Source organism: Bombyx mori, chromosome 18 (assembly GCF_030269925.1).
Source record: "Bombyx mori chromosome 18, ASM3026992v2".
Lineage (NCBI taxonomy): Eukaryota > Metazoa > Arthropoda > Insecta > Lepidoptera > Bombycidae > Bombyx > Bombyx mori.
Window position 1 is genome coordinate 6,200,251 of NC_085124.1, and position 27,543 is coordinate 6,227,793.

The following is a 27,543-nucleotide window of genomic DNA, read 5'->3' on the forward strand; positions in this document are numbered from 1 at the left end:
TAAGCACGAATATATTTATGTAGCACATGAGTACGATGGAACTACATATAAATAATTGGACAGTCTACCCAAAAGTCATCCCTGACCGCTAAAACTAAAGTAATCGATTTGAAATCTGGAAAATTGAGCAATAGCAATAACAAAACTGAACAAGCCCTAAGAGTTATGGTTTAAATCTTGTACCGCACCATACTTTTACGTTATCTTTATCATGAATAATCATCTTTATCCTTTCTAACAATTTTTAATAAAAAAATCTTTAGATGCAATATGTGAGTAATCAGAAACACCGAGGTTCGCCTTTCATTGCGTGTTCACTGTATAAATTTAATTTTTAAAACGACCATATTTAACTTAACATATGAATACTTTTAGGTAAGGTAGATGGGAAAAGACCTCGGGGGCGCAGCCCAATACGTTGGTCCGACCAGATCCGCACCGCTCTTGATTCCACGTTTCACAACGCCCTCCACACCGCCAGAGACAAGAATGGATGGAGAAAGATCGTAAGTGCGAAGGTGATACAAAAGGGTGGTCACGACCCTCAGCAATGAGGAATACGACGCAAGGAGGAGGATGAATACTTTTAGGGTTAGGGTAGTAGCTTACTGTCGTTTGAACTTTGGAAACTGCGGGAAGGAGGGACCTGGTCGAGTTTTACGTATCAAAATCTTGTAAGTGCATTTTTACAATTCATCGATGCAATGCGGGCTGTGCTAATAAAGTCAAAAATTATAAAATAGGGATTGAAATAAACCGCGAAGCTCAAGAAAAATATAGTAGCCTATAGTAGTATTGATGACTTCTGTCCTATGAAAAATTACATTTAATATAAAACAATTGATTTTAACAAATTCATAACCTTCAATTGCTATATACATTACACGAACAAGAATCTTGTCGACAAGGAACGAAGCCTAGAAGATGTGTTTTAAAGATGAAAACAGACGCTAACTATTCTTACAATATTGGAAGCCGTCCAGACGATGGGCACCAATAATGATAATAAATAATTGCAAGTAATAGAAGCTGTCAGTGTAGAAAGAGTTAATTTAAACGAATGGGCTCCGCTGCACGACCACGGATGCTACCAATTTATCTTTTGTGCCTAGAACGTTGTACACGCCTCTCGTGCTTTCTTATCCAGTCCTCTAAACAAGTGAAACATTATAAGAATTTAACGTGCCATTAATTTTATACTTTCAGAAAATCTTCAATATGAATGAAATACGAAAATATTATATTTATAACTGATTTCGTAGTGCCTCAATCGATAAATAAAAGACCTAAACTTTTGTATAAAATAAACTTAAAATAAACAAAAGGAATCTGTCCGACGGGGGACACATCAGAGGATAAATAAAATTGTTATTTTTATTTAATTCCGAGCATTTTCATATTTATCAACCTTTTAAACCTTCTCTCTACTTCCACAAATAATTCAAGACCAAAATTAGCCAAATCGGTCCAGCCGTTCTCGAGTTTTAGCGAGACTAACGAACAGCAATTTATTTATATATATATAAGATTTGAAAATTTAGATTGATTTTTAAAAATCGTGATATGTTTTTCACAATAACGGCACAGTTATGCTCAAAGCAAAAGGTAAAGATGTATTATTAAATGAATAAAAACGTACTAATTTATATGCTATTTGATACTTTTAAGTTTTGTAAATAATTTCAGATTTTATGATCCTCTTGAAAAATAACAATGACAAACACATAAATGGTTTCATTTATTTTTAATATCCTTTCATAAATCTAGAGATATATAAGAATATTTCTGGGCTCTGTTTATTTTCTAGCTAATTAAGCATCTAGTTCTAAACTTTAAGTCCTCCATGGTGCATAATGCAATTCAAAGTAATGAAAATGCGATTCTCGTATTACCTACCGACTGTATTTACTTGCTTTAATGCCGCTACACTGACGCATACAATGAATACCTAATGCCCTTTGTGATCGTTCGTACTGTTCCTGTCTGTGTTGCACAAAAAGTCGGCTCGTTAATATGTACCTACTTTTTGTGGCGCGCTCGTGCAGTTTCAATGGAAACAATTTTTTTTTCTATTTCCCTAATCCATTTCGATAATGCGATTTCTTTTGATTTAGATACGTAATTTTACGTATATAGCTACTTATACTTCGGTTAAAATTGAAACTGAAACGTAATGAAAAAATTAAAATACTACTAAAATTTTTGTAGCAAGTCAAACAGTTTTACTGGTGGTAGGATCTCTTGTAAGTCCGCACGAATAAATACCACCACCCTGCCTATTTCTGCCGTGAAGCAGTAATGCGCTTCGGTTTGAAGAAGGGCGGGGCAGCCATTGTAACTATACTGAGACCTTACAGCTCATATCTCAAGTGGGTGGCGCGTTTACGTTGTAGATGTTTACGGACTCCAGTAACCACTTAACGCCAGGTGGGCTGTGAGCTCGTCCACCTATCTAAGCAAAAATAATAATAATACCTGTACGCGAAATACCGACGCCTGACCGGACGCCGTCTGCTGATATTGCTCTCCAAAGAGGACCAACTATCTTCTCTCGACCTCGATATCGCAGTGTTCCGCGCCTCAGCTATTCTGGCGCTCTCCAACAGAATTGCCGTGTACTTTGTTATCAACATCGTTTGTTTCACTTCACTTATCACGATTTTTTAATTAATTACTTACATTTAATCGGTCGTTAAATTATAGACAGCATTGTATTGTTGATTATCTGTTAAAATAAACAACAGAATCTTATATATTGTTATTTGACGTGTGTTACATTGGGAAGCGAAGTTAGTGACTGTGCGTTGGTTGTGCATCCGTATTGCGTCACGGAGGAGTGACCACCACCTCTATATTAGCTGCAGCCCTCCTCGTCGACGGGATATCGTGAATTATCCGTGACTCCCACTCCTGAACCGAACAGGTTCAAAACACGACAAGTGCTATTCACTATATTGTAGACGAATGCATTTATTGAACGATGATCGAATGAAAAAGACTATTGTTATCGTTTTGTCGAGAATAAAGCTTGATAATGATGGATATTTCCCATCATACTATGCTATAAGCTATGTGATCTTAAATATTAATTTGTATAAGATAATTCTTAAAGTAGAAGCTTAGGTAATAAATAATAGAATAGCTCTGCGTGATTAATAGATGGAAAGCATTTTTGGTTATTTTATAAGTTTTAAAACTACACTAAATTACAATCGTGCAACCACGGTAAATGTGATAGTAAATTATGGTTTGTGAATTATTTAATAATGCTTTAAAACTTTTATTCAATAACATTATATTAATATTCGTTCGGCACCGCTTCGAAAACTTTATAACTAAAAAATAAAACTACAAAGATACTAAGAACAAAATCGTCGGGACAAAACCGTTCTTATACTTAATGAAGCTTAAAACGTTTATTCTTTGAGGAATTATTTGAGCCAAATCTCCAAAATAACAACAAATTTGGATATCTTTTAATGATATATTAAGGTAAACCTGGTACAGTATCTACTACAGTGTTTTAAACAAATCGTCAAACACAAGCTCTCGCTAAATAAACAGTTAAATCGAATGCATACCAAACAAAAGTCGTTCTGAATACTAACACGTTTTGCATCAGCATCGTTCGTTTACTTCAATCTAAAACAATAAAATATTATTAGATACGGGCAATTACCCAGTGTTTGATGTTAAGCCAACCATTAATATCAGCATGTTTCCTTTGGTGGTAACGGTAACTACTATAAAATATGTTGAATAGAAAACGTTTATTAACATCTGCGAAATGTTATGGATGAAACACGGCTAGTTACCACCGCAGTCCCGTTTATGCCACAAAGTTGTATTGCGTTCCGGTTATATAATATGAGAGAGAACCGCTTATGTGTGCAAATAAACCTATGACGTATGGAAGTAGCGTTGGATTGGTCACACATTAAGAAAGTCTAATACCCACCTACCCAAGAGCGCACTGACCTTGGAGATGTCCGGAAAAAGGAAGAGAGGCCGTCCCAGAACAAATTGGCGTCGCTCAGTAGAGCAGCAACCGGGCGTCTTGGGCATGACGTGGGAGAAGCTAGAACAGACTGGCCAAGACCGGTGTAAATGGAATGATTCGAGCCCTACACCCCAGCAGAGGGTAATAGGAAAGAAAGAAGAAGGTGAAACTGGTAACCTAGCGGGCTAAGCCAGCGTAACTGAATGAGGAGGCGAGCTCATGGGGCTCTAACCTGAGGTCATTGCTAAGCTAGCACTGGCTCTAGCAAGAACAATGCTTCGCAATCTACAACCGGATCGGAAACGCAACCCATTGAGAAGATCCGGCAAGAATCTCAGTGGGTTTGTGTCTGTGGGTTAATTGACTCATCGAGCCCTTCGTCACAAGTGACAGGTTCAACGAGAACGGTGACAGGTGCTTGAGGTACCTAGAAGCGTCAATCGTAGATCGGAAGGATCCCAAATGATGCGTGAACAGGTGGGCGAGCACGCGCTCAGCCAGCAGTAATGGGATCTGCTAACAGCTACTCGAGCGCCTCCAAAGGAAACCTAACAACTCAAGACCAGCCGCTTCGCCAATGAACTTACGACCAGTTTGGAATCGCGACCCGTTGAGAAAATCCGGCGAGAAACTTAGCGGGAGATTATTTTAGTGCCAGAAGCAACCCATTTGTATATGGAAGAAATTAATTTTTGATATTATATTTTCTGTAAGTATTGGAATCGTTCCCGAAAACCAAAAAGCAGCGTATTCATTGAAGGTAATGCACGAAATCACGGACGTTGAAAACCGTTGTAAAAATTTGACAATTTTATGTCTAACACACACAATTGTCAAAACCTCACAATACAACGGTTCATCGGTTTAATGTTCATAAACTTTAAATCTGATGAACAGAATAAGGATTCAAGTTCGAGGTAGCGTGCGTGATTCGTACATGGGCACGATTACAAAGGTAGTTGGTGTGTATCTCTACATAGAAACTGTAATTTGAATGATATATTCGAAGCTAATTTTGTCGTGTGTTTTAATAAAAACTAGTTTTTCCCTGTTCACATTTGTATTTCTCTATCTCGTTAAATGTTTCGAAATTGATTGAGTGTTAATAGAAAGTTTTGCTCCCGAATACTACTATTTTATTTATGATGTGAAAATAATAAAGAGGCCAAATAAATTTCACTTTTTATTGATGTAATTTAAAAAAAAAGGATTTTATTAGCAGAGTAGATCGATTTTCTTATTGATTGATAATAAGAAAATCTCTACTCTCCTAATATATATATTTTTTTTTTAAATTGAATATTAACTATTACTAATATGACTGTCACCAGTCACCATAAAATGCTTGTCTCTAACACCATTAGAATTTTGCTCGAAGCATAAGGGTTCTTGAATCAGAGAAACGTCTTATTGGATGATATTTTGTGATAATTAAGCACTTAATGTTTTATGACTGAGAGAAACTTCCCAATATAAATGGGCGTTCACGATATATTTTTATATACTGGTATTACCTTTCTGTGACTGATAATGTAATTAACATTAATTAGAGTATGTATGTAACGATATAAAAATTTGCTGTTGCGAATGCAGAAATTACAAAATAGGTTTATCTGTTACAATGCATGTCAACTCGGCAAAAACACTATTGCAACATCGCTTACTATGAACAATATGAGTTGCAATTACTGATGCAATAAAATATTACATACAAACGTACCTACTGACACATAAGTAGTGTGCATTGAGTTAATGTGAAATTCTCTCTCTCTTTCTCTATAACCTACCAAAAAGACTTGACTAGTAGAAAACCTGCTACTATTTAAGAAAAGATTTTTACTACGTATTTTAAATAGTGTTCACGAGTACTCACGCAGAGAAATCACGCAGTTTACAAAGTAGTTTGAATAGTGATTACATTTTAAACGAGGCCTGCCGTTTGGACATCACAAACTCGTAAGACTTATTACAAATTTATTATTGATAGTTCAAATTTAAATTACGACAGTGTAGGAATGTAATAGGGTACCTACATAAGCATTTGAAATTAATTCAACCTTGGCCGAAATCGATCCGTGTATTGAATTTATGAAATATTAGTTTTCTTGAGAAAAACAAATGTCATAGCAATGGATTTTTTATGACGTTATTTTAAAAGTATTCCAGAAGTGTTTGAGAAGGATTTTAAATTTGTTTCCCAAAGATTTGCAACACTATTATCTATTGCACCTTTAATATAACATTACGTGTTCATACACACTATCCGATATGGTACCAATTAAAGTCGAAGATATTGGTACCTTATATAATTTGAAGTAATGTTTAGGTATAGTTTAGGTGAATATTATTCCAACAAGTTTCAAAGGCAATTAGAATTGGAGATTTCGAGCCTATGACTGTGGGTGTCGATTAGATCATTGCAGTTTTCGACACAGAATTATCGAACGTGATTCAGTGAAGAGCTAAAAACAAAAATGATTTATCCCTTATCGCAACCGCTATTTTCTTGGTATCTTATGACGTTTACTAGACTGCGTGACCAACGCACCTTTTCTATAATGAAAACAGAATACTTTTTCATGAAGAAAAAAAAAAGTGCAAATCAATGTCAAATAAGGAAGGAAGTCAAAATCATTATTAGATTTTTTCATTAGTATGTAAAAAAATACTTAGAAATAGTCTCTAGGATTCCTTTATGTTTGACTTGGCTAACTTAACATAATAGTTGGCACCAGCTATAGAAGATTGGTAAAACAGCGTTTTATTTTTTTAAAGAATGGCTGTGATTCAAGTGGTTAAAATTAATAAAATTTAATAAAATTAAAATTAATAATATTAAATAAAATTAGAAAAATAATTTAGCTTGGTTATTAAAGAAAGATCGACAAATAAAATTTAAATTTCATTTTATAATACAATAAGTCTATTTGTTATTTAGTAATTTAGGTGATGACAAATTAAACAATTTATTTTCAAAGCAACACATATAGTTTAATTTATCATAATCATCATCTAGACTACTAAATTACAAATAGATTTATTGTCTTATCAAAGTATTTCTTTACATCTCTCCATTATAATCGTAATTAGTTCAACAGGTTTGTTGAACTTTAATGCATACAGCGAAACTTGATGTCACAGAAATAATAAACGGCAAATTAGCACAACAAGACAACGCACACAAAGCACAGTTTTCTAATAAGACACAACTAGCACCTGAGTAAAGAAACAAACACTGAACACGCGACGAATGTTTTTCGCGATTTCGCGTTTGCTCAATATAGTTCGTGTGAATCGTCCGATCGGATACAGCGGCGCTCGCGCACTGCGTGTGCAATGTGCCGGGCCCGATATTGAGCAGGCAGGACGACTGCCGGTCTTAATTTGAACTTAGAACTCTACATGCGGGATGCAATTTGGACTTTTTATTGGACGCCGGTCAACGGTACGACGCGGACGTCAATTATTTCGGATGCCCAAATAAAGGTGATTGACCTTTCGTCTGAGTATTCTTTGCGTACACAATGAAATGAAATCACCAAATTCCTGCAGTTTTTTTAGATTGAACATTTATTATTTACACGATAAAATAATAAAACACAAAATGAATACAATCCAAATTTGAATTAGTCCCTACCTTTGTTCTGCCTAAATCTAGTCTAAACACTACACAAATAATTAGCGTTTATTCCTAAACATAACTCTTAACCAGTTTCATTAAGTGTATCACACAGTTCGTGGAAACGGCGAAATATACCATGATAGTCATCTAGAAATAGCATTAACATTTTAAACAAAAATTATGCACCGCGGCACCGGCCAAAGCCTTTGATATTGACCATCGGCATTCTTTCGCGCTTCCATTTCTGCAATAAAAAATGCCTCTCGTAGCCTTAAAAGGGGAACGGACTCGGGCTCAAAAAATGTTATACAACTTTCCTTTTGAAAGGGATAGGGTGGTATTATGTGGAATAAAGTTATCTGGACATATCCTTTTATGGCTCGCAATCGTGGATCGTATGGCAAAAAGGTCAGTCCAAACGAGTTGGCCATTACATAGAATGCCTCGCTAACGTCCGTATAAAAGTAAATTTTATTTACCTTAATTCTATGTTATTTATTTCATCGCCAAATCAGGGCTTTGCTTGAACGATGAAGTGCTAGATAAGCTTTGTGTTAGATGCCGTAATCTATTTCATTTTAATTTACTTTTTTTGTTGCTTAGTTGAAACAATCATATTTCACTATCCAAAAGGTGATATCGAAATTAATTAATAACATTTATTATTTATTGTCATTATTATTAGGGAGTTCAACACTCATATAAATATTAGCCTATCCATTAAGTACATGTATTTTCTACATGGATACCAAGCGTGAAGTCAATCGGATGCACGGTTCAGTAGTTATAACGGAACATCCGTAAAAACCACTGTAGATTTATATATTAGTATAGATTTCAGTAAAAAGTACCTACTTTAATTAAATTAAACCATTTTCTACCGAAAAAAAAATACGAGACATGCCCTTGCTAATATCTCTCGGTAGAATTTTGATGAAATTTATTTCAGTTATCTTCATGTAGTAGACCGCAGGGACTCAACTGACTAATGAAGCGAGGCTATGAATACATATTGGAGCATTACGCCCATGATAGTACCTAATACATAAATAATTGCAACATCGCCACTTAAGTGCTCAGCTGAGTCCGCTAAGAATAAAAAACAGATTCAAAATTAATAATGTCTAAACAGATATCACACTATTCTCCTTTGAAAATATTTTTTTTTTTTTTTTGGAAAGCGGACGTAAGTTTAGCATACATTATGGTGTGTTCAAGAAATGCTTTAAAATGCGTTTTCGTGCTAATTTTTTATTTCCGTTTCCACGAGACAGCACTGTGTTAGATGTTTAAGAATTTTACACTTTCACAACACTAACATAACGGTTCCAATATTTTTATTTATGATTTTACTTTAGTAGAGGCGTTGCTTTAAAAAAAGCCTGTGACATATACCTCTAGTACTCCTTTTATTAACCTCAGACTTATTATGTGCAGTATATTATACAATAACCGTCACGACCTACTTTGAGTTCAAAACAAATGCTAAACGCATTTGTTTTAAAATATTGGTAATTAGAAATAATATTTCATCAATTTTTTTTTTAGTCAGCCAGCCTATCCTTCAAAATGATTTTTCAATCAACGCAATTAAAAAAAAAACTTCCGTACCACCCATTCCTAATATAATGTGCGACTATTGAACAATAAAAAAACAAGTTTAAAATGTATTTATAATAAAACCGAAATTGCATGTTTAAAAAAAAAAACCTTTTCTCCAAAAATTGCTCAAATTTTCACTTGACATCCTTATGGAAAAATTCATAAACCTAACGTAAAATATTCGACAATTATACATATTAAAGCATGATATCGCTCATACCAAAAGGATCTATGACTATTTCATTTATTCAATGGGTTGTTTAGTCTAGAAGTCTAGAGTGTCGGTCTGCACTTTCGGAAGTAATTCAGCGAGTTGATTCAAATTCAGCGAGAGATATACAATACGATTGAAACGTCTTGTCTCAAGGTGGTTTGCCCTATGCAAGTTGCGTGATGTCTATGAGGTCCGGTAAACACGTAACACAAATAAACCGTGTACTAACTAGTTGTCCCATAAACGCAAAAAAAAGAATCGGAGATGTTGTTAACGTACATACCTGAAAACTTGTGTCTGCTTTTTTTTCCTACCTATTCTAGTAACTTCGAGGGGTTATTCTAGATTCACCGAGCTACTAGGTGAGTTCACGGGGCTCAAGCCGGCCTCAACACTGGCCCTAGCAAGAGCAGGGCTTCGCAGAATCTACCATCGGATCGGAAACGCGACCCACTGAGAAGGTCCGGCGAGAAACTCAGTAGTTTACTCGTCGAGCTCTTCGTCACAAGCCGCGGGTTCGGCGATACAGAAATCTCAGCGCGATAACTGTTTATATTCAAAGACCTTAAGCCTTCAATCGAGTAATTGACTAACTATTATATTCACACGCAAAATAAGGGAGTTAATCTCTGAAATATCTTAATTGTTGAATGAGTAAGTTCAAAAATATTAGTAAAATAGTAAAAAATATAAGTAAGTTCAAAAATATTTTACATTCAAACTACGGAATGGAATGTAGTTTCAATTAACGAACACAGCATGTAACTGCTTTCTTGTAGCTATAACAATTATCACAATTAAAGTCTATTAAGTTTATCACTTAAATGATTACTCAGAAAATTATGTACTGTCTAATTAAAAAGATGAATATATCTTCTAACATCGATGTAGAGATTGGCAAAAACACGTTAAGTTTATACACTCAACTAAATATGAAGTAGATTAAAAAGATAAGATTTTTTTGAAGTTATACCTCTTTAGGCGCGTTATGAAAAATTCATGAGAGTGAAATTTTACGATGCGCGTGACTTAAAATTAACAGAAATTTAAAATTAACAGAAAATTAACAGAAGTTGGCCACAAGTGCTCCAATTTAATTGAGGTTAACTATCCGTATGTATTATTTAGTCATATAAATGACAAAGTTATTATTTAATATAATTCATACTAAATATTATTAAATTATTAACGTTAAATATTTATTATTAATTATTTAATATTTAAGAAAAAAAAAGAAATAATTTTAATAATAATAAAGTATAACTTCTTAGGCGCGTACATAAGTACACGCACCCTTTTTTTTTTAAATGAGATTAGTGATTTGGTTGAGGAATAATATTATACTAGAATGCTAAATCAATACTAGAATTAGCAGAAGAATTGGACAAAATAAGGTTTGGTTACTAATTCTACGAATGAAAGATGACGATAATTGCAGTAGCAGGAACTCGTGGAAGCAAATGTGCTATAGTTGTATATTCATTTGAATGGTCGGCTTGAGTATCATATAAGATCCTCTGGTCTCAATTCAAGTAACAATATACAACTGTTGAAGAATTTCAAAATATTTGATGATTATAAACAGTGTAGATATATGACACGTAGGTTCAAATTAAGAACAAAGAAAAACCTGTGTACATTGAGTCTACAGGATGTTTTTTCTTCGTTATAAAATTATGAATTTGTACTTGAATCCCAATAAGTACCTTGCTAGTTAGTTTATTTTAGAATGAACTGTTTCAACGTGGGCATTGATATTTCTCAGTGAAGCAAGAACATTAAAGGAACAAATACATAAAATTATTGACATCGAAAATAAAAAAGAACCATCTCCATATCCGTATAATACAATACAGGTTTGATATGATAATATTTTGTTTGATATCAAGAACCTTTTCACTTCAAAAAATATAGTGGTCAAGCCACGGGGTCCGAATAGGGTGACCATAGATAATGAAAAGTAGAACTAGGAATTATTTTCAATTATTTTCATCAAGGAATTCAGTAATTACGATTAGCACTAGTGTTTCGGGTTAGTTTTATATCTATGCGCGAAAAAGTAGATAAGATTCACATTTAAAAAAACAACATCCTGTTTACTTGTAATATTAATTATTTGCATAGTAAATTTATTCATAGCCGTCATTTACACTCTTCGTGTTGTTGAGTACAAAACAATAATTTCATTGAACTTATATTTGAATAATTTAATTGTTTTTCCTACCAGTAACATGAAACAAAGCTTATTTCGTGTATGCATTTTTCTTATTCAGTTAGAATAAACATGAATGTATGTATTTCGTTAGGGCTTCCATTTAATATTCCTCAAATTCATCTCATCCTCATATTAATAACTGCTATTTTATTAACTCAAAAACAAAGAATTTATTGTTATGTTGAAAATTTCAGCTCTACAAGACAAGCTAACTTTTTTTTATGATTTTTATTTTGAAGAAAGGATTCTTAAATATTTATTAACAAAGACATGGAATGTACTTCACGATTGACTTCCACAGTGAAGAAATAACATAGTGTAATAAAAATGAAACCCGCAAATTTTAATTTGTAAAAATACTAGCGGTAGGACCTCTTGTGAGTCTGCACGGGTAGGTACCACCACCCTGCCTATTTCTGCCGTGAAGCAGTAATGTGTTTCTGTGGGCCTTGTAACTATACTTGAGACCTTAGAACTTATATCGCAAGGTGGGTGGCGCATTTACGTCGTAGATGTCTATGGGCTATGGTAACCACTTAGCACAAGGTGGGCTGCAAGTTCGTCCACCCATCTAAGCAATAAAAAAATGTAATAAAGTTCTAAATAATAAATGTGGTATAACTGAGAGTAGGCCGTGCGCTTGACCTTGCCAGGAATGTGATGATTCATCTATAGTATGTGATGGACTTACACGGACGCAGTCAGGTTTATGAGTAGGCGATGAGGATCGCGTATAAGAAATCGTAAACGACGTGTTTAATCGACACTTAATTCTTTCCAGTAAAGTGAATACGTACATTTGATTTTCTTTTTCGTTTTCATGAGAATAAAGTAACACTTGAACTTTCGCTACTTAAATATAGATTTCAAAGTTTAAAAGTATGTAAATTTGCATTCAGTTCTTGACGTTGTCAAAACAAAAGCCTATTTAGATTATTCTTTTGCCTCAGTAAGACAACGGGTATAAAATCGGGTGGAAAGTTCGTATGGCAAGACCTTTATAGCTTTTATACCTTTATTTATAGCATAGGAAAGCATGGACTGATACTGGTTATGATTTTTGAACAAATAATTCAACAGTCTCCTGTACAGAATTTACACAGAAGCGGATTAGAGCTCACGTCCTGTTAAGTGACGAAGTTGCACTACAAGGCGAAATACTTTGATACTCCGAAGTCACTCTCTCAGTTCTTAGCTTTAAGGAACTGACTAACTTCCTGCGGGAGCTGGAGTTGCTAGAGTGAGAATGTTCAATTCACGCGAGTACTGGTGGTAGGATCTCTTGTGAGTCCGCACGGGTAGGTACCACCACCCTGCCTATTTCTGCCGTAAAGCAGTAATGCGTTTCGGTTTAAAGGGTGGGGCAGCCGTTGTAACTATACTGAGACCTTAGAACTTATATCTCAAGGTGGGTGGCGCATTTACGTTGTAGATGTCTATGGGCTCCAGTAACCACTTAACACCAGGTGGGCTGTGAGCTCGTTCATCCACCTAAGCAATAAAAACAAAACGCAAAAGAGACCTCGGCGGCGCGTTGCGGAGACTTGTGCGTTTCAAGATTTCAAGACATAGATGTGTTCCTAATCGCGATACTAAAATGGGACTTCGTTCTAATCTTCTCGTCCACAGTTTACCAGTCACATTTTGCAAGTCTCTCTCTACTTGCTTATATTACTCCTGAAGCTTAGGCGATTCATTTTATCAATTCACGAATTCATTTGTTTTAAGGATTTTGCCCACTGAGTTTCTCGCCGGATCTTCTCAGTGGGTCGCGTTTCCGATCCGGTGGTAGATACTGCGAGGCACTGCTCTTGCTAGGGCCAGTGTTAGCAACAATCCAATTCGAGCCCCGTGAGCTCACCTACACGTTAGGGTGAAGCTGAAATAGCCTCTCAAGGCTATCAGCATAGATAGGGGGAAAAAATTAAGGATCAGACAATGTCATCATCACAAATAAAATTATCTGCACACGTTGTGTAAGTATCCTAATGATACACGTGATTGATGAGTTACACAAGACCAATTCTACATTCAAATTCGATACAATACAATGAAGTTGTATGTTTATTGTTTAAAATATTCGATTAATACCAAAAGGGGAAACGCACGTGAACGAATGAGTGACAAATTGCGTACACAGGATTACGGCAGTACATTGCTGCTATTGTTGCTATTGTTGCTTGTAATCTAAGGATTACACTATCAGCCGGCTTAATATTAGAATCGCATTAATATTAATAGTTAAGAATTTGTTGCAATATATTTAAAACGATACATATAATTTAATACAAATTTATGAAATCCGCGATATTCCAAAACAAGCGACTGCAAAATTTAATAAAGATAGACTCTTTATATATTTTAGCAAAATAATGAACAAAAGTGCTGTGCCTAAAATTAATAAATAATATTATGAATGAATATAGACTTAAAACTTAAACGTTCCAAATGTACAAAATTAAACCGCGCAAAATTAAATCGCCTGCCTCTTAAATACACATCCTTAGATTGTTTTGTTTTTGGCGCCAATTTATCTGATCATGTTCGACGAAATGCTATTAATTACTTGTAGGAAACAACTAATATCGTGGTATTATCACGAACAAAACAAACAAACAAGTTTTCCCGATAAACGCACAGAGTTTTATGCACAAGTTTTTGTATTAACGTCATGAGAGAAACGAAAACAATGATATTCATTAACATCTAAAATAATTATTTCTGTTAAGATTCTGAAGTCCTTAGAAGTAATATTTTAGCTAGCATTATGCTGTTTCAATAATTTTATTTCTATAATTCGTATAACAATGAATTTAATTAAGTTACAAATAAATTTTGAGCAGTAAATTTTTTTGATTGCTTAGATGTGTGTACGACCTCACAGCCAACTAGTGTTAAGTGGTTACTGGAGCCCATAGACATCTACACCGGCTGCCCCATCTTTCAAACCGAAACGCATTACTGCTTCGCGGCAGAAATAGGCAGGGCGGGTGGTACCTATCCGTGCGGACTCACAAGAGGTCCAGTCACCAGTAATAATATTATTATGGAATTTATTAGTAATATATAATATTATGAAATATTCTATAGATTTATGATTTCTATATTATTCGCGAGTCCGACAGAAGCACCCGCCGCCTGCGGACGTGCTCACCGACCACTCAATCGCCCGGCCATTGTTCGCCTGGTTTTATTGTTAGCCCGGCCTTTGTTCACCCGGCTTTTGTTCGTGGCACATCTGCCGACAAAGTGTGTTTCTGGAAGTGTTTGTTTTGTTTTGGTTTATTTTGTTGTTTCCTTTTTTTTTTGTTCTTTCTTTTTCCTGCAGTAATTGTGCCGCATCGCCACCTGTGTTCAATCGAACCGCTAAGTACCGAGAAGTTGGGGCCTCGCCGCAAGGCGAGTGTGTTTAAGACCCGGGACAGCCCCACCTGGGTCAGACATCATGGAAGCTTTATTTTCAGAATTCCTCCGACTTCGCCACCCAAAGCTCACTTCTGAGTTTCTGGCTTTCAAGGCCGATCACGCCGTGAGCCCTCTCGCGGATTCCGCCGTGCTCGTCGCTCCCGCGTCGTACACCGCAGCGTCCGCCATACCTGCCGCTCCCGCGTCGCCTATACTAGTGGGTAAAACTGCTGCGTCGTCCGCCGTGGCCGCTGCTCCCCTGGCGCGATCATCCGCGGGTTCCGTAGGGTCCGACGGACGTCCTGCATCTGCCCGTAGGTCGCCTGCTCCCGAGCCTGCTGCCTTCTCGTCCTCCGACTCTGACTCAGACATGGAGGTCGACCTCGCCCCCGCCTCATCGACGGATGGATTCACCCTGGTACAAAAGGGTAAGAAGCGCGCTGCGGAGTCCCAAACTCCCGCGGCCGCTAAAATTATTAAAGCCGCGAACGCGTCGCGCCCTCGCCCTCCGACTCCCGTCGCTCCCCCTGCCCGTGCCACACCGTCGCCGCGTCCAGTGGCACAAAATAAAACTCAGACCCCTCCCCCGGTAATCCTTCAAGAGAAGGCAGCTTGGGACCGAGTTTCCCTGGCCCTTCAGGCCAAAAAAATTAATTTTATCAGCGCCCGTAACCTCGCGAACGGGATTCAAATTAAGTTAACGACACCCGATGACCATAGGGCCCTCTCAAGCTACCTCCGAAAGGAGCGTATAAGTTTCCACACTTATACGCTTCAGGAGGAGCGTGAACTTCGCGCGGTCATACGCGGCATCCCAAAGGAATTAGATGCCGATCTCATCAAGGCAGACCTTCTAGAACAAGGTTTGCCGGTCAATTCCGTGCACCGCATGCACACAGGACGCGGGAGGGAGCCATACAATATGGTTCTCGTCGCTCTCCAGCCTACCCCCGAGGGCAAGCAAATTTTCAACGTACGAACAGTCTGTAGGCTTTCCGGAATAACCGTCGAAACCCCCCATAAAAAGGCACTCCGAGCCAGTGCCATAACTGTCAGTTGTACGGGCACTCTTCCCGTAATTGCCACGCGCGCTCCCGATGCGTCAAGTGTTTGGGCGATCACGCCACGAGCCTTTGCACTCGCGATCAAAAAACCGCTACGGAACCGCCTAGCTGCGTCCTGTGCCGAACACAGGGCCACCCCGCGAATTACCGTGGTTGCCCCCGAGCCCCTAAAATAAATCGCCGCGTCGCCCGCCAAAACCGCCTCCGAGCTTTCGGCCCAGACATCAAAGCCACGGCACCCTCTGTGCCGAAGGCTAAGCCTGCTTTCGTGCCGGCGTCGGTGCCCAGCGTCTCGGCCTGGGCTAAACCGTTGCCGTTCACGAACACGGCTACAACTCTCTCCCCCGCGACTCGTCCCACCCCCGCGATACGTCCCTCACCCGCGACTCGTCCCTCCCCCGCGACCTGCCCTCCGACCGCGTCCGACAATCTCGCTCTAGCGATCGACTTTTTTCAGTCGATCAACTTTGATCGCGTTAATGCTTTGGGCGACGCCATTCGCGCCGCCTCCACTGCACAACACTTCATCGCCGTTGTGCAAGAATACGCTGACGTATACGCGTCGTTAAATACGTACGTCCTCCCCTCACTCCGCCGGTAATCAATGGCGTACATAAGTAGAATCAAGCCCCTATCCGTAACGATAGGATTTTTTAACGCTTACGGTCTCGCAAATCAACGTGATCAGGTTTGTGATTTTTTGCGTGACCATCAAATTGACATCTTTTTGGTGCAGGAGACCCTGCTTAAGCCCGCGCGCCGCGACCCTAAAATCGCGAACTACAACATGGTTAGGAACGACAGGCTCACTGCTCGTGGTGGTGGTACCGTCATTTACTATAGAAGAGCCCTGCATTGCGTCCCACTCGACCCCCCCGCGCTTTCTAACATCGAAGCATCAGTATGCCGAATCTCACTGACTGGACACGCGCCGATCGTTATCGCGTCCGTTTATCTTCCACCGGATAAAATTGTTCTAAGTAGTGATATTGAGGCGCTGCTCGGCATGGGAAGCTCTGTTATTCTGGCGGGTGACCTAAATTGTAAACACGTCAGGTGGAACTCTCACACCTCAACCCCTAATGGCAGGCGCCTCGACGCGTTAGTCGATGATCTCGCCTTTGATATCGTCGCTCCGCTGACCCCGACTCACTACCCGCTAAATATCGCGCATCGCCCGGATATACTCGACATAGCGTTATTAAAAAACGTAACTCTGCGCTTAAATTCGATTGAAGTAGTTTCAGAGTTAGATTCAGACCACCGTCCCGTCGTTATGAAGCTCGGTCGCGCTCCCGATTCCGTTCCCGTCACGAGGACTGTGGTGGATTGGCACACGCTGTGCATCAGCCTTGCTGAATCTGATCCACCATCGCTTCCGTTTAGTCCGGACTCTATCCCGTCTCCTCAGGATACCGCTGAAGCCATAGACATCGTAACGTCACACATCACCTCGACATTAGATAGGTCATCGAAGCAAGTTGTAGCGGAGGACTTCCTTCACCGCTTCAAATTGCCCGATGATATTAGGGAACTCCTTAGAGCTAAGAACGCCTCGATCCGTGCGTACGATAGGTATCCTACCGCGGAAAATCGTATTCGAATGCGTGCCCTACAACGCGACGTAAAGTCTCGCATCACCGAAGTCCGAGATGCCAGATGGTCTGATTTCTTAGAAGGACTCGCGCCCTCTCAAAGGTCTTACTACCGCTTAGCTCGTACTCTCAAATCGGATACGGTAGTAACTATGCCCCCTCTCGTAGGCCCCTCAGGCCGACTCGCGGCGTTCGATGATAACGAAAAAGCAGAGCTGCTGGCCGATACATTGCAAGCCCAGTGCATGCCCAGCATTCAATCCGCGGACCCTGTTCATGTAGAATTAGTAGACAGTGAGGTAGAACGCAGAGCCTCCTTGCCACCCTTGGACGCGTTACTGCCCGTCACCTCAATGGAAGTTAAAGACCTGATCAAAGACCTACGTCCTCGCAAGGCTCCCGGTTCCGACGGTATATCTAACCGCGTTATTAAACTTTTACCCGTCCAACTCATCGTGATGTTGGCATCTATTTTCAATGCCGCTATGGCTAACTGTATCTTTCCCACGGTGTGGAAAGAAGCGGACGTTATCGGCATACACAAACCCGGTAAACCAAAAAATAATCCGACGAGTTATCGCCCGATTAGCCTCCTCATGTCTCTAGGCAAACTGTATGAGCGTCTGCTCTACAAACGCCTCAGAGACTTCGTCTCATCCAAGGGCATTCTCATCGATGAACAATTCGGATTCCGTACAAATCACTCATGCGTACAACAGGTGCACCGCCTCACGGAGCACATTCTTGTGGGACTTAATCGACCAAAACCGTTATACACGGGAGCTCTCTTCTTCGACGTCGCAAAAGCGTTCGACAAAGTCTGGCACAACGGTTTGATTTTCAAACTATTCAACATGGGCGTGCCGGATAGTCTCGTGCTCATCATACGAGACTTCTTGTCGAACCGCTCTTTTCGATATCGAGTAGAGGGAACCCGCTCCTCCCCGCGACCACTCACGGCTGGAGTGCCGCAAGGCTCCGTTCTCTCACCGCTCCTATTTAGTTTATTTATTAATGATATTCCCCGGTCGCCGCCGACCCAGCTAGCCTTATTCGCTGACGACACAACCGTTTACTACTCAAGTAGAAACAAGTCCCTAATCGCGAGTAAACTCCAGAGCGCAGCGTTAGCCCTCGGACAGTGGTTCCGAAAATGGCGCATAGACATCAACCCGGCGAAAAGCACAGCAGTGTTATTTCAAAGGGGAAACTCACCGCTTATTTCCTCCCGCATTAGGAGGAGAAATATCACTCCCCCGATCACCCTCTTCGGCCAACCTATACCCTGGGTCAGGAAGGTTAAGTACCTGGGAGTCACCCTGGATGCATCTATGACATTCCGCCCACACATAAAAACAGTCCGCGACCGTGCCGCATTCATTCTCGGCAGACTCTACCCCATGATCTGTAAGCGGAGTAAAATGTCCCTTCGAAACAAGGTGACACTATACAAAACTTGCATAAGGCTCGTCATGACTTACGCGAGTGTGGTGTTCGCTCACGCGGCCCGCGCATACATAGACACCCTCCAATCCCTACAGTCCCGCTTTTGCAGGTTAGCCGTCGGAGTTCCGTGGTTCGTGAGGAACGTTGACCTACACGACGACCTGGGCTTCGAATCAATCCGGAAATACATGAAGTCAGCGTCGGAACGGTACTTCGATAAGGCTATGGGTCATGATAATTGCCTTATCGTTGCCGCAGCTGACTACTCCTCGAATCCTGATTACACAAGAGCCAGTCACCGTCGACGCCCTAGACACGTCCTTACGGATCCATCAGATCCAATAACCTTTGCATTAGATGCCTTCAGCTCTAATACTAGGGGCAGGCTTAGGGACCCCAGTAACCGTACTCGTCGAACTCGACAAAGAGGTCGACGTGCAACCTAGCCCATGCATCAGCCCGCTGAGTTTCTCGCCGGATCTTCTCAGCGGGTCGCGATTCGGATCCGGTAGTAGATTCATTCGCGAAGCAATTGCTCTTGAGTTGTTAGGTCTCCTTCGGAGGCGCTCGGGCAGCTGTTAGCAAATCCCACCCCTCCTGGCTGAGCCTTTGCTCGCCCACCTGTCCTGGTGAAACTGGAAAGGCCTTCGGGCCACCAGTAATCTCTCAATCATAAAAAAAAAAAAAAAAAAAAAAAAAGATTTCTATATTACGTAATGACGATTAACAATAGGCCCTATCACGTTACCACATAATCACGTATAAATTTTATGAAGTCGAATATATTATTATTCCTTCATCATAAATGTCGTTCGTGAACATGAAGTATTTACGCATTTCCGTAGAAAACCTGCAACGGTACCTGATTTTGATTACTGGCATAGTCGCATCGCTTGATACGATTACAACAGGCGTGTTCGCTTTAGCTGACAAATAGATAATGGAAAGTAATGGCAATAATAGCTTGATGAAATTAACGTTGCACGTTCGTGTCTTCCATCCAATGACTAGACATTAATACTTAGAATATCTAAATGCTTTAATATTAATATATTTTTTTAATTCATAACAGTCAAGTAATTTATTTATTTATTTATTTATTAAACTTCATGTAAAATTTACATCGGCGGACTTAATGCCTAAGGCATTCTCTACCAATCAACCAAAGGTAGTGCAGAGTGGATAGTGGTAGGTGCAATGAAATTTATATTAAGTTACAAAAAGTATATACACACATACATACATATAATAGTTTATATAGTATTTACGATGACAAAATTCAAAGAAAACTTAAGTTAGAATTATTAATACAGACAGAAGAATAGGTATGAATCCCCGTGCTCCAGAGAACACAGTAAGAGTGATTAATAACTCCGACAATCTGCCTGGACACTTGATGGACGTTGCTTTGGTTTGTCCACTAAGGATGGCAAACGATAGAAGATTACAATTAAATATATACAAAAAGTAGGTAATATTTTATACGTCGTCGATTTTATTGAAATTGCAGAGTTATTGATGGAATTTTTCAAGATCTACTTCTGAATGCTGAATAGTTGTCGGAGCGCACAAATATGTCAAATAAAATTAAAGTCTCAAATAGTCTCAATAGTATTGTATTAAGGAAATCCTATTGCGGCTTGAATGCTTCACGAAAAAAAATGATAATAATCGTGGTGGTTTTTTATACTACTACTTTACTGATGGTAGGACCTCTTGTGAGTCCGCACGGGTAGGCACCACCACCCTGCCTATTTCTGCCGTGAAGCAGTAATGCGTTTCGGTTTGAAGGGTGGGGCAGCCGTTGTAACTATACTTGAGACCTGAGAACTTATATCTTAAGGTGGGTGGCGCATTTACGTTGTAGATGTCTATGGGCTCCAGTAACCACTTAACACCAGGCGGGCTGTGAGCTCGTCCACCCATTTAAGCAATAAAAAATAAAATAAAAAAAACCTTCAAATCATGAGTTATCTATATAAAGATCAGTGATTCGCATTGACTGGTCTCATGCAACTGAAATTAAAACTTAATCGTCGGAATTGATCCGCGTGGCTTACTAAAATAAAGGTATAAGAAGACAAAATTATGATACAAGTAACAACGGTCATGTCGGACACTGTAAGATTTCTTCTGGGAATATCTAAGAACTCACATTAGGGTGTACCCCAATAAAACCTGAAACAAACATTTATTTGGTGTAAACTGTCGACCCTCGTGTAGAGGTAGCCCTGAACTGTGTTACTTTATGAATAAAGCATTAAGCCATGCTTGTACGCCCCTTTAGTTGTATTGTGAAGCAAATAGACTGGGTGAAGGAACTGAAAAATTAATTGTGTTTTTTTTTTTCCTACAGATTAACAAAAGCTTTTTTAATAGCAAACTATTATAGCTGGACATAAACTTGTTTTAATGAAATAGTAAAATTATAAGGTATAATAGAACTTTTTACAGTAGTATAAATTATTCTTAACTAGCTGACCCGGCAGACTTCGTAGAGCCTCAATCGATAAATAAAAGACCTAAACTTTTGTATAAAATAAACTTAAAACAAACAAAAGGACTCCGTCCGACATCAAAGAAAAAACAAAATTGTTACATATTTTTAATTTATTTTTAGTTTAATTCCGAGCATTTTCATATTTATCTACCTTTTAAACCTTCTCTGGACTTCCACAAATATTTCAAGACCAAAATTAGCCAAATCGGTCCAGCCGTTCTTGAGTTTTAGCGAGACTAACGAACAGCAATTCATTTTTATATACATATATAGATATTATTCTTAATAACACACCAGCAGAAGAGGATAATTCGATAATAACTTAAAAATTCCCAATACAAAAGTACATTACATTACGCACGTATCTGAGCTCTGTGGAATGAAATTTAATCAAATCTTTACAACATTACGACTCAGCACATATTCAGCTGAGGCAGTTCTATTGAATGGAACGCCTCCCCTTTCTCGTACCTACCACGTGTGTAATTGAAAACCTATTCAATCTTCAGTTACTCCACTTTCTGCCAAGTTAATCCGATGTAAGGTATCAAACAATGTGGCGAATGTAAAAAGGTGTTTCGTTATATAAATAATTAATTACTTGTTCTTTAAAGACCATATACGGTCATATATTATTTTGAGAAATAGTTTCAAATAAAAAAAAAACTATTATGCAAATAGTTATTGAATTATTTAAAAAAATGACTTGCCATCGATAAAAAACTTGAAACCGAAAAACCACTACAGAAAATTATTCATAACAATTCTCTTTTAGGACAACGAGAATCCGACAGTGTTGTATAAAAAAATTTAAATGAGTTTTTCTATATAAATTTGCGGAACTACTGATGGTGGAGCATATTGTGGACAAATAGATACATGACACAATGTGAAGCCTCTTTATTTCTGCCGCAAACGAATCTTCAGGGTAAAACGGCATAGTTACAGTACAATAAAGCTCTCGATTTTTCCTTTCACGCTGTTCAATTTGTAGACTTATTTAAAAAAGAACAACAGTCAAAGATGTGTTTTTTTGTTTATACTCATAATATGTTAATTCAATTTCGATTGACCATATTCCATAATAGATTTAATGGTCACATCGGTCACTAAGTTTTCAATCCCTACCCACGGCACATAAAACAGTAGGTTTCCAAACTATTTAGGATATTTAGTCTACAGTCCCATTGTAAATCTTAATAGCCGTTGAAAGTTTTGGGCAATGACTCGTGAATGTCCGAACATAAATCTTGGTATCCACGGTCGACTGATGGAATAGTGTTTAATGGTATTTTGGGGTTTAGAATGCTCGGACAATTTTGCGGGTGAAAAGGACCAGACTTCAACACTGAGATAAATGATTAACATTCCCGTTTGATATACAACTAGCTGTACGCGTCCGCTTCACTGGGCATTTAAATTTTACATTATTATTTCTCACCTCCACAAAGGTTTTCATCATTAACACCCCCGCAACTGGTGTAGAGAGCCCAACACTCATATAAATATTAGCCTATCTATTAAGTTCATGTATTTTCTACATGGATACCAAGTTTCAAGTCAATCGGATGCACGGTTCAGTAGTTATAACGGAAAATCCGTAAAAACCACTGTAGATTTATATATTAGTATAGAAAGAAGTATAGATATAGATTACTCAAACATGAAGCTTACTTAGTGATTTGATATTTTTGTTTGCATGCGTACGGGCAAACGAGTTCCCGATTCATTTGGGTTAAGTGAAAATCCGGAGCTCAATACATAAGAGTAAATGGTATCGCCCACTTCGAGACATCAAGTGGATGTCCAGTAAAACAGCTTTTCTACGTTTCAAGAAGTAGGAAGGATAGTGCTATGGTAGCAACGGACTTTTAATTTATTATTATTATTATTCCAGTACCAGTAATTACGCTTAAATATTATCACGGGTTTCTTTCTTGTCATGACACTAATCCTACATCTAAGAATCATTGGTAAAGACGTGTTAGTTCAGTATTTTTTTCTTAAAATTGAAAACTGCTTGCCGTATTTTGAGACTGGCTTTAAAAAAATCTTACCAACATGATTTTAGTAACAACGAGGCGCGCTACTCACAATACCTGTCGTTTAATATAATTAAAACAACATAGTTTCGACTCGATAACTTGTACTGACGCAGCGGTGAGTAAGCGTGTTGTAGGTAGTACGCAATCTCTGTATATAATTCATTATCTTAGCTACTAGCTAGCTAGCTACTGTTTATCTGTTCTGGTTTCAAGGATTTGACAACTATTAGAACATAACAGAGGTTTCGACCTCATGTCTTTAAGTGGATAATGACATTCACATGATGTCCATGGGTTCCGGAAACCATTTAATACTACGTGAACAGTGGGGTCATTATGCGAGTAATAAAAAAAACCTAGAACAAATTCGAAGAAGAAAATAACTAATTTTCATCAGAATAAATTATTTTATTACTCACATTTAGGGACTTTTTTTTCTAGTGCGTACATAATAAAAAACGTGATATTGTTTACCATAACAAACAATAAATTTATTCTTTTGGATCCTTACAAGTCAACACCAATCTTAAACTGTGCAGAACTTCGACATTTTTCCCAGTGCCCTTTCCACTCAACCACAATACAAATTGAGAATTCTATTGAAGAGTGAAAATGCTTCACATTTCATGACAAAAGACGTTAGAATAGAAACTTTTCACTTTGCGTCCGTAATGCGTACCTGTGATGGCGTGATGAATGGTTAAAAAACATATAGAATAATCGTGCTGACAAAATTTGTTTGTTTATTAATTTGTTTGTTCGAATTTAAGAAACATTCGACAAGCGATATTTATTTCCCATCTACATGGAACCAACAATAGAGCTGGTGCGGTTTGTGAAGCGGCTGAAAAAGCCAAAGCATGCAAATACAGGGGTCTCGGCTCGGAATATGTTTTTATCCCATTCGGTGTCGAGACCCTTGGTCCGTGGGGTCCTAGCGCTATAAGTCTTTTTAAGGAAATAGCAAAAAAGTTAGTCGACACCACAGGAGACCGAAGAGCTGGCCTTGGACAAAGAATTAGTCTAGCTATTCAAAGGGGGAACGCTGCCAGAATCTTCGGAACCTTGCCTAAAGGGACTCCTTTTAATAATATATTTTATTTATTAAATTATTATTTTTATCATTTATTAATATTAATATTATTATTTTATTTTATATTATTAATTTAGTATTTAATTAATTTATTTTCTTATTTTTATGTATCAAAAGAATATTTCGAAAATAGAAATTCATATATTATATTATACGTCCATTGATTATACACAATCTTCCGTAACTAGGTTTTTTTTTGTAGACTCATTGTAGCCCATAATTGTCTTAGTATACTATCGAAAGCTACCAAGACCAAATTGGTTTGGCCTTGTTTAAAATTACACGAACACAAAAACAAAAAGTCGGTCAACGATTTTACTATGAATCTAGTTTTTTTTTATAATTCAATAATTGCTACATAATTCATTAATCACGTAATTAATTGGATATAAACTTTTGACTTTGTGCATTTTTAAGTTGAATACAATTCTCTAATGTACATATTGTGTATTGCCAAAAACACAGTTTATACCTACCAGTGTGATTTTTTGTAATCAACGTACAATGAGTGATGTCAACTAAATCATTAAAATTTGTTTTTTTCATTAATATTTTAGAAGAAGCTGCAAGCTTGCACTAGTTCATAGTATACATAGGTAGAACGAAGTATTCTTGCGACGCCCCGCTTTTTGTGAAGAGGCTCCCTGCGGTGAGATTGCAGCCCTTTCATTTTGAAAGCGATTAAAAAACTTATCCCTTCACAAAGAGCTCAAACTCCCCTTCGGAAGGAGCGGTGTTTTTATAAAATTTCATTTTGTTTCGATGAGGTCTTTAGTGTCAATCAAAATATTGCAAGCGAATAAAAGCATAAAAAAAGTTTGGAATATTCTTACTTTGAACTTTTCTATACTAATATTATAAAGAGGAAAGATTTGTTTGTTTGTTTCGAATAGGCTCCGAAACTACTGGACCGATTTGAAAAATTCTTTTTCCATTAGAAGCCGACATTGTCCCTGATGAACATAGGCTACTTTTTTTTCATTTTTTTTTATTTTATTTTTTTGGTTTCATGTCTGTTTTAATGTTTCCGAAGCGAAGCGAGGGCGGGTCGCTAGTACGGTATATTTATACACAGTTTAATATCAAAACAATAAAGTGTGTTATGACTGTAAGTCTGTCACTGTTTACATTTCACTGATTTACGTCTTCAAGCATTTGCCACGTGAACGCCAACAATAAGGAAATTTAAAATATATACATTCAAAGAATATACATACAACAAAACTGTTACATCAAACAAACGCACATACTGGTGGTAAGACCTCTTGTGAATTTACTGGTGGTAGGACCTCTTGTGAGTCCGCACGGGTAAGTACCACCACCCCGCTTATTTCTGCCGTGAAGCAGTAATGCGTTTCGGTTTGAAGGGTGGGGCAGCCGTTGTAACTATTCTGAGACCTTAGAAGTTATATCTCAAGGTGGCTGGCGCATTTACGTTGTAGATGTCTATGGGCTCCAGTAACCACTTAACACCAGGTGGGCTGTGAGCTCGTCCACCCATCTGAGCAATAAAAAAAAGTTTCTTTTTCAACAAAATTAATACACTTTATGATTATTTCGAAATAAATTGAGTTTTACGCGCACAAGTCTAAGAATAGAAAATAAATCTCAAATTTATCCAATGATTACAGCGTAATGCCAGATGGTGCCACTGAATGACACTTTTTATTCATTAAATAATTTATAATCAATGATTGTCTACATAATTAATTTCATAATAATGTTGTACAGTAAATTGTTGCTAATTGACATTATCGCCTACTAAAATTTAGTCATAAACGCTTAAAGTAAATGAAGCAATAAAATAGCGCAAGTGTAGTTAAGTTACTTAACTCCTTTGTGCTATCTATACATATAAATAAAATTGGAGTGTCTGTTTGTAATATTGAAATAATCGCTTTTTACTACATGCATATTAATATATCGTCTCCTCGGATTAAAACTGTATAATCTCAAATCTTACTGATTTTACAGGAGAGCGTTTTAAAGGTTTAATATCTAATACATATTTTTAATATTTGCAACATTTATTTTTTATTTTTTACCAGTTACATTATCTGTCTTTTAAAGTAAGATAAAATTATGTACCGTATTAATTTTGGTAAATCTATAGGTAAACTAAAAAAAACTAAAACTAAACTACCCTCTTTTGACATTACTTATGAGAAGAATACTGGTGATACGAAATGTTTACGGATATTAACTCAATTTCGAATATTTTTGGAAATTGTACAGTTTTAATGCGAAAAGGCGATATATACGGAATACACCAAAACAACATTTTTAACAATTTTTGTCTGTTTGTCTGTCTGTCTGTTTGTTCCGGCTAATCTCTGGAACGGCTGGACCGATTTTGACAAGACTTTCACTGATAGGTAGCTGATGATATAAGGAGTAACTTAAGGTATTTTTTTCTTGCTAGTTTTGCCCCGCGGCGTAACCCGCGATACGACAATAATCGCGGGTAACATCGCGAAACTAAGCTAGTCATAAAATAATAATTAGCTTGGTCTAACTACCAGAGAAGCGGTTATTTATTTATATTGTTGGTGAATCAAACAAAAATGTATCTAATTATTATAACCGTGGAATAAAATGAAATCCGCATAAATCTGAAATTTACGTAATTTTCTGGTTTATTATAAGCCCACGAGAAGTTACTACCTACATGCCTATATTTGCAACGAAACAATTATAAATTTAGATTTTAAACGCGAGACACCTAGTTTAAAATAATATTGA

At 37.8% G+C, this 27,543-nt stretch overlaps 1 protein-coding gene across 8 annotated transcripts in view; it reads right to left on the reverse strand.

The window, feature by feature from the left end:
* The window catches only part of LOC101743268 (protein sprint), a 276,135-nt gene that overhangs the window by 167,756 nt on the left and 80,836 nt on the right, over positions 1-27,543 (reverse strand). The window contains exons 1-2 of one of the 8 annotated variants that reach the window (XM_062673628.1): positions 7,217-7,322; positions 2,476-2,725 (exon numbers count right to left, since the gene is read on the reverse strand). The exons of 4 other annotated variants lie outside the window; for them this stretch is intronic. In XM_062673628.1, the coding sequence (XP_062529612.1) occupies positions 2,476-2,633 (158 nt within the window). In that variant the 5' untranslated portion in view covers positions 2,634-2,725; positions 7,217-7,322. Of the gene's footprint in view, positions 1-2,475; positions 2,726-7,065; positions 7,323-27,543 lie in introns of those variants that run through there. 3 more of the 8 variants (XM_062673634.1, XM_038017334.2, XM_038017332.2) reach the window with 3 other exon arrangements.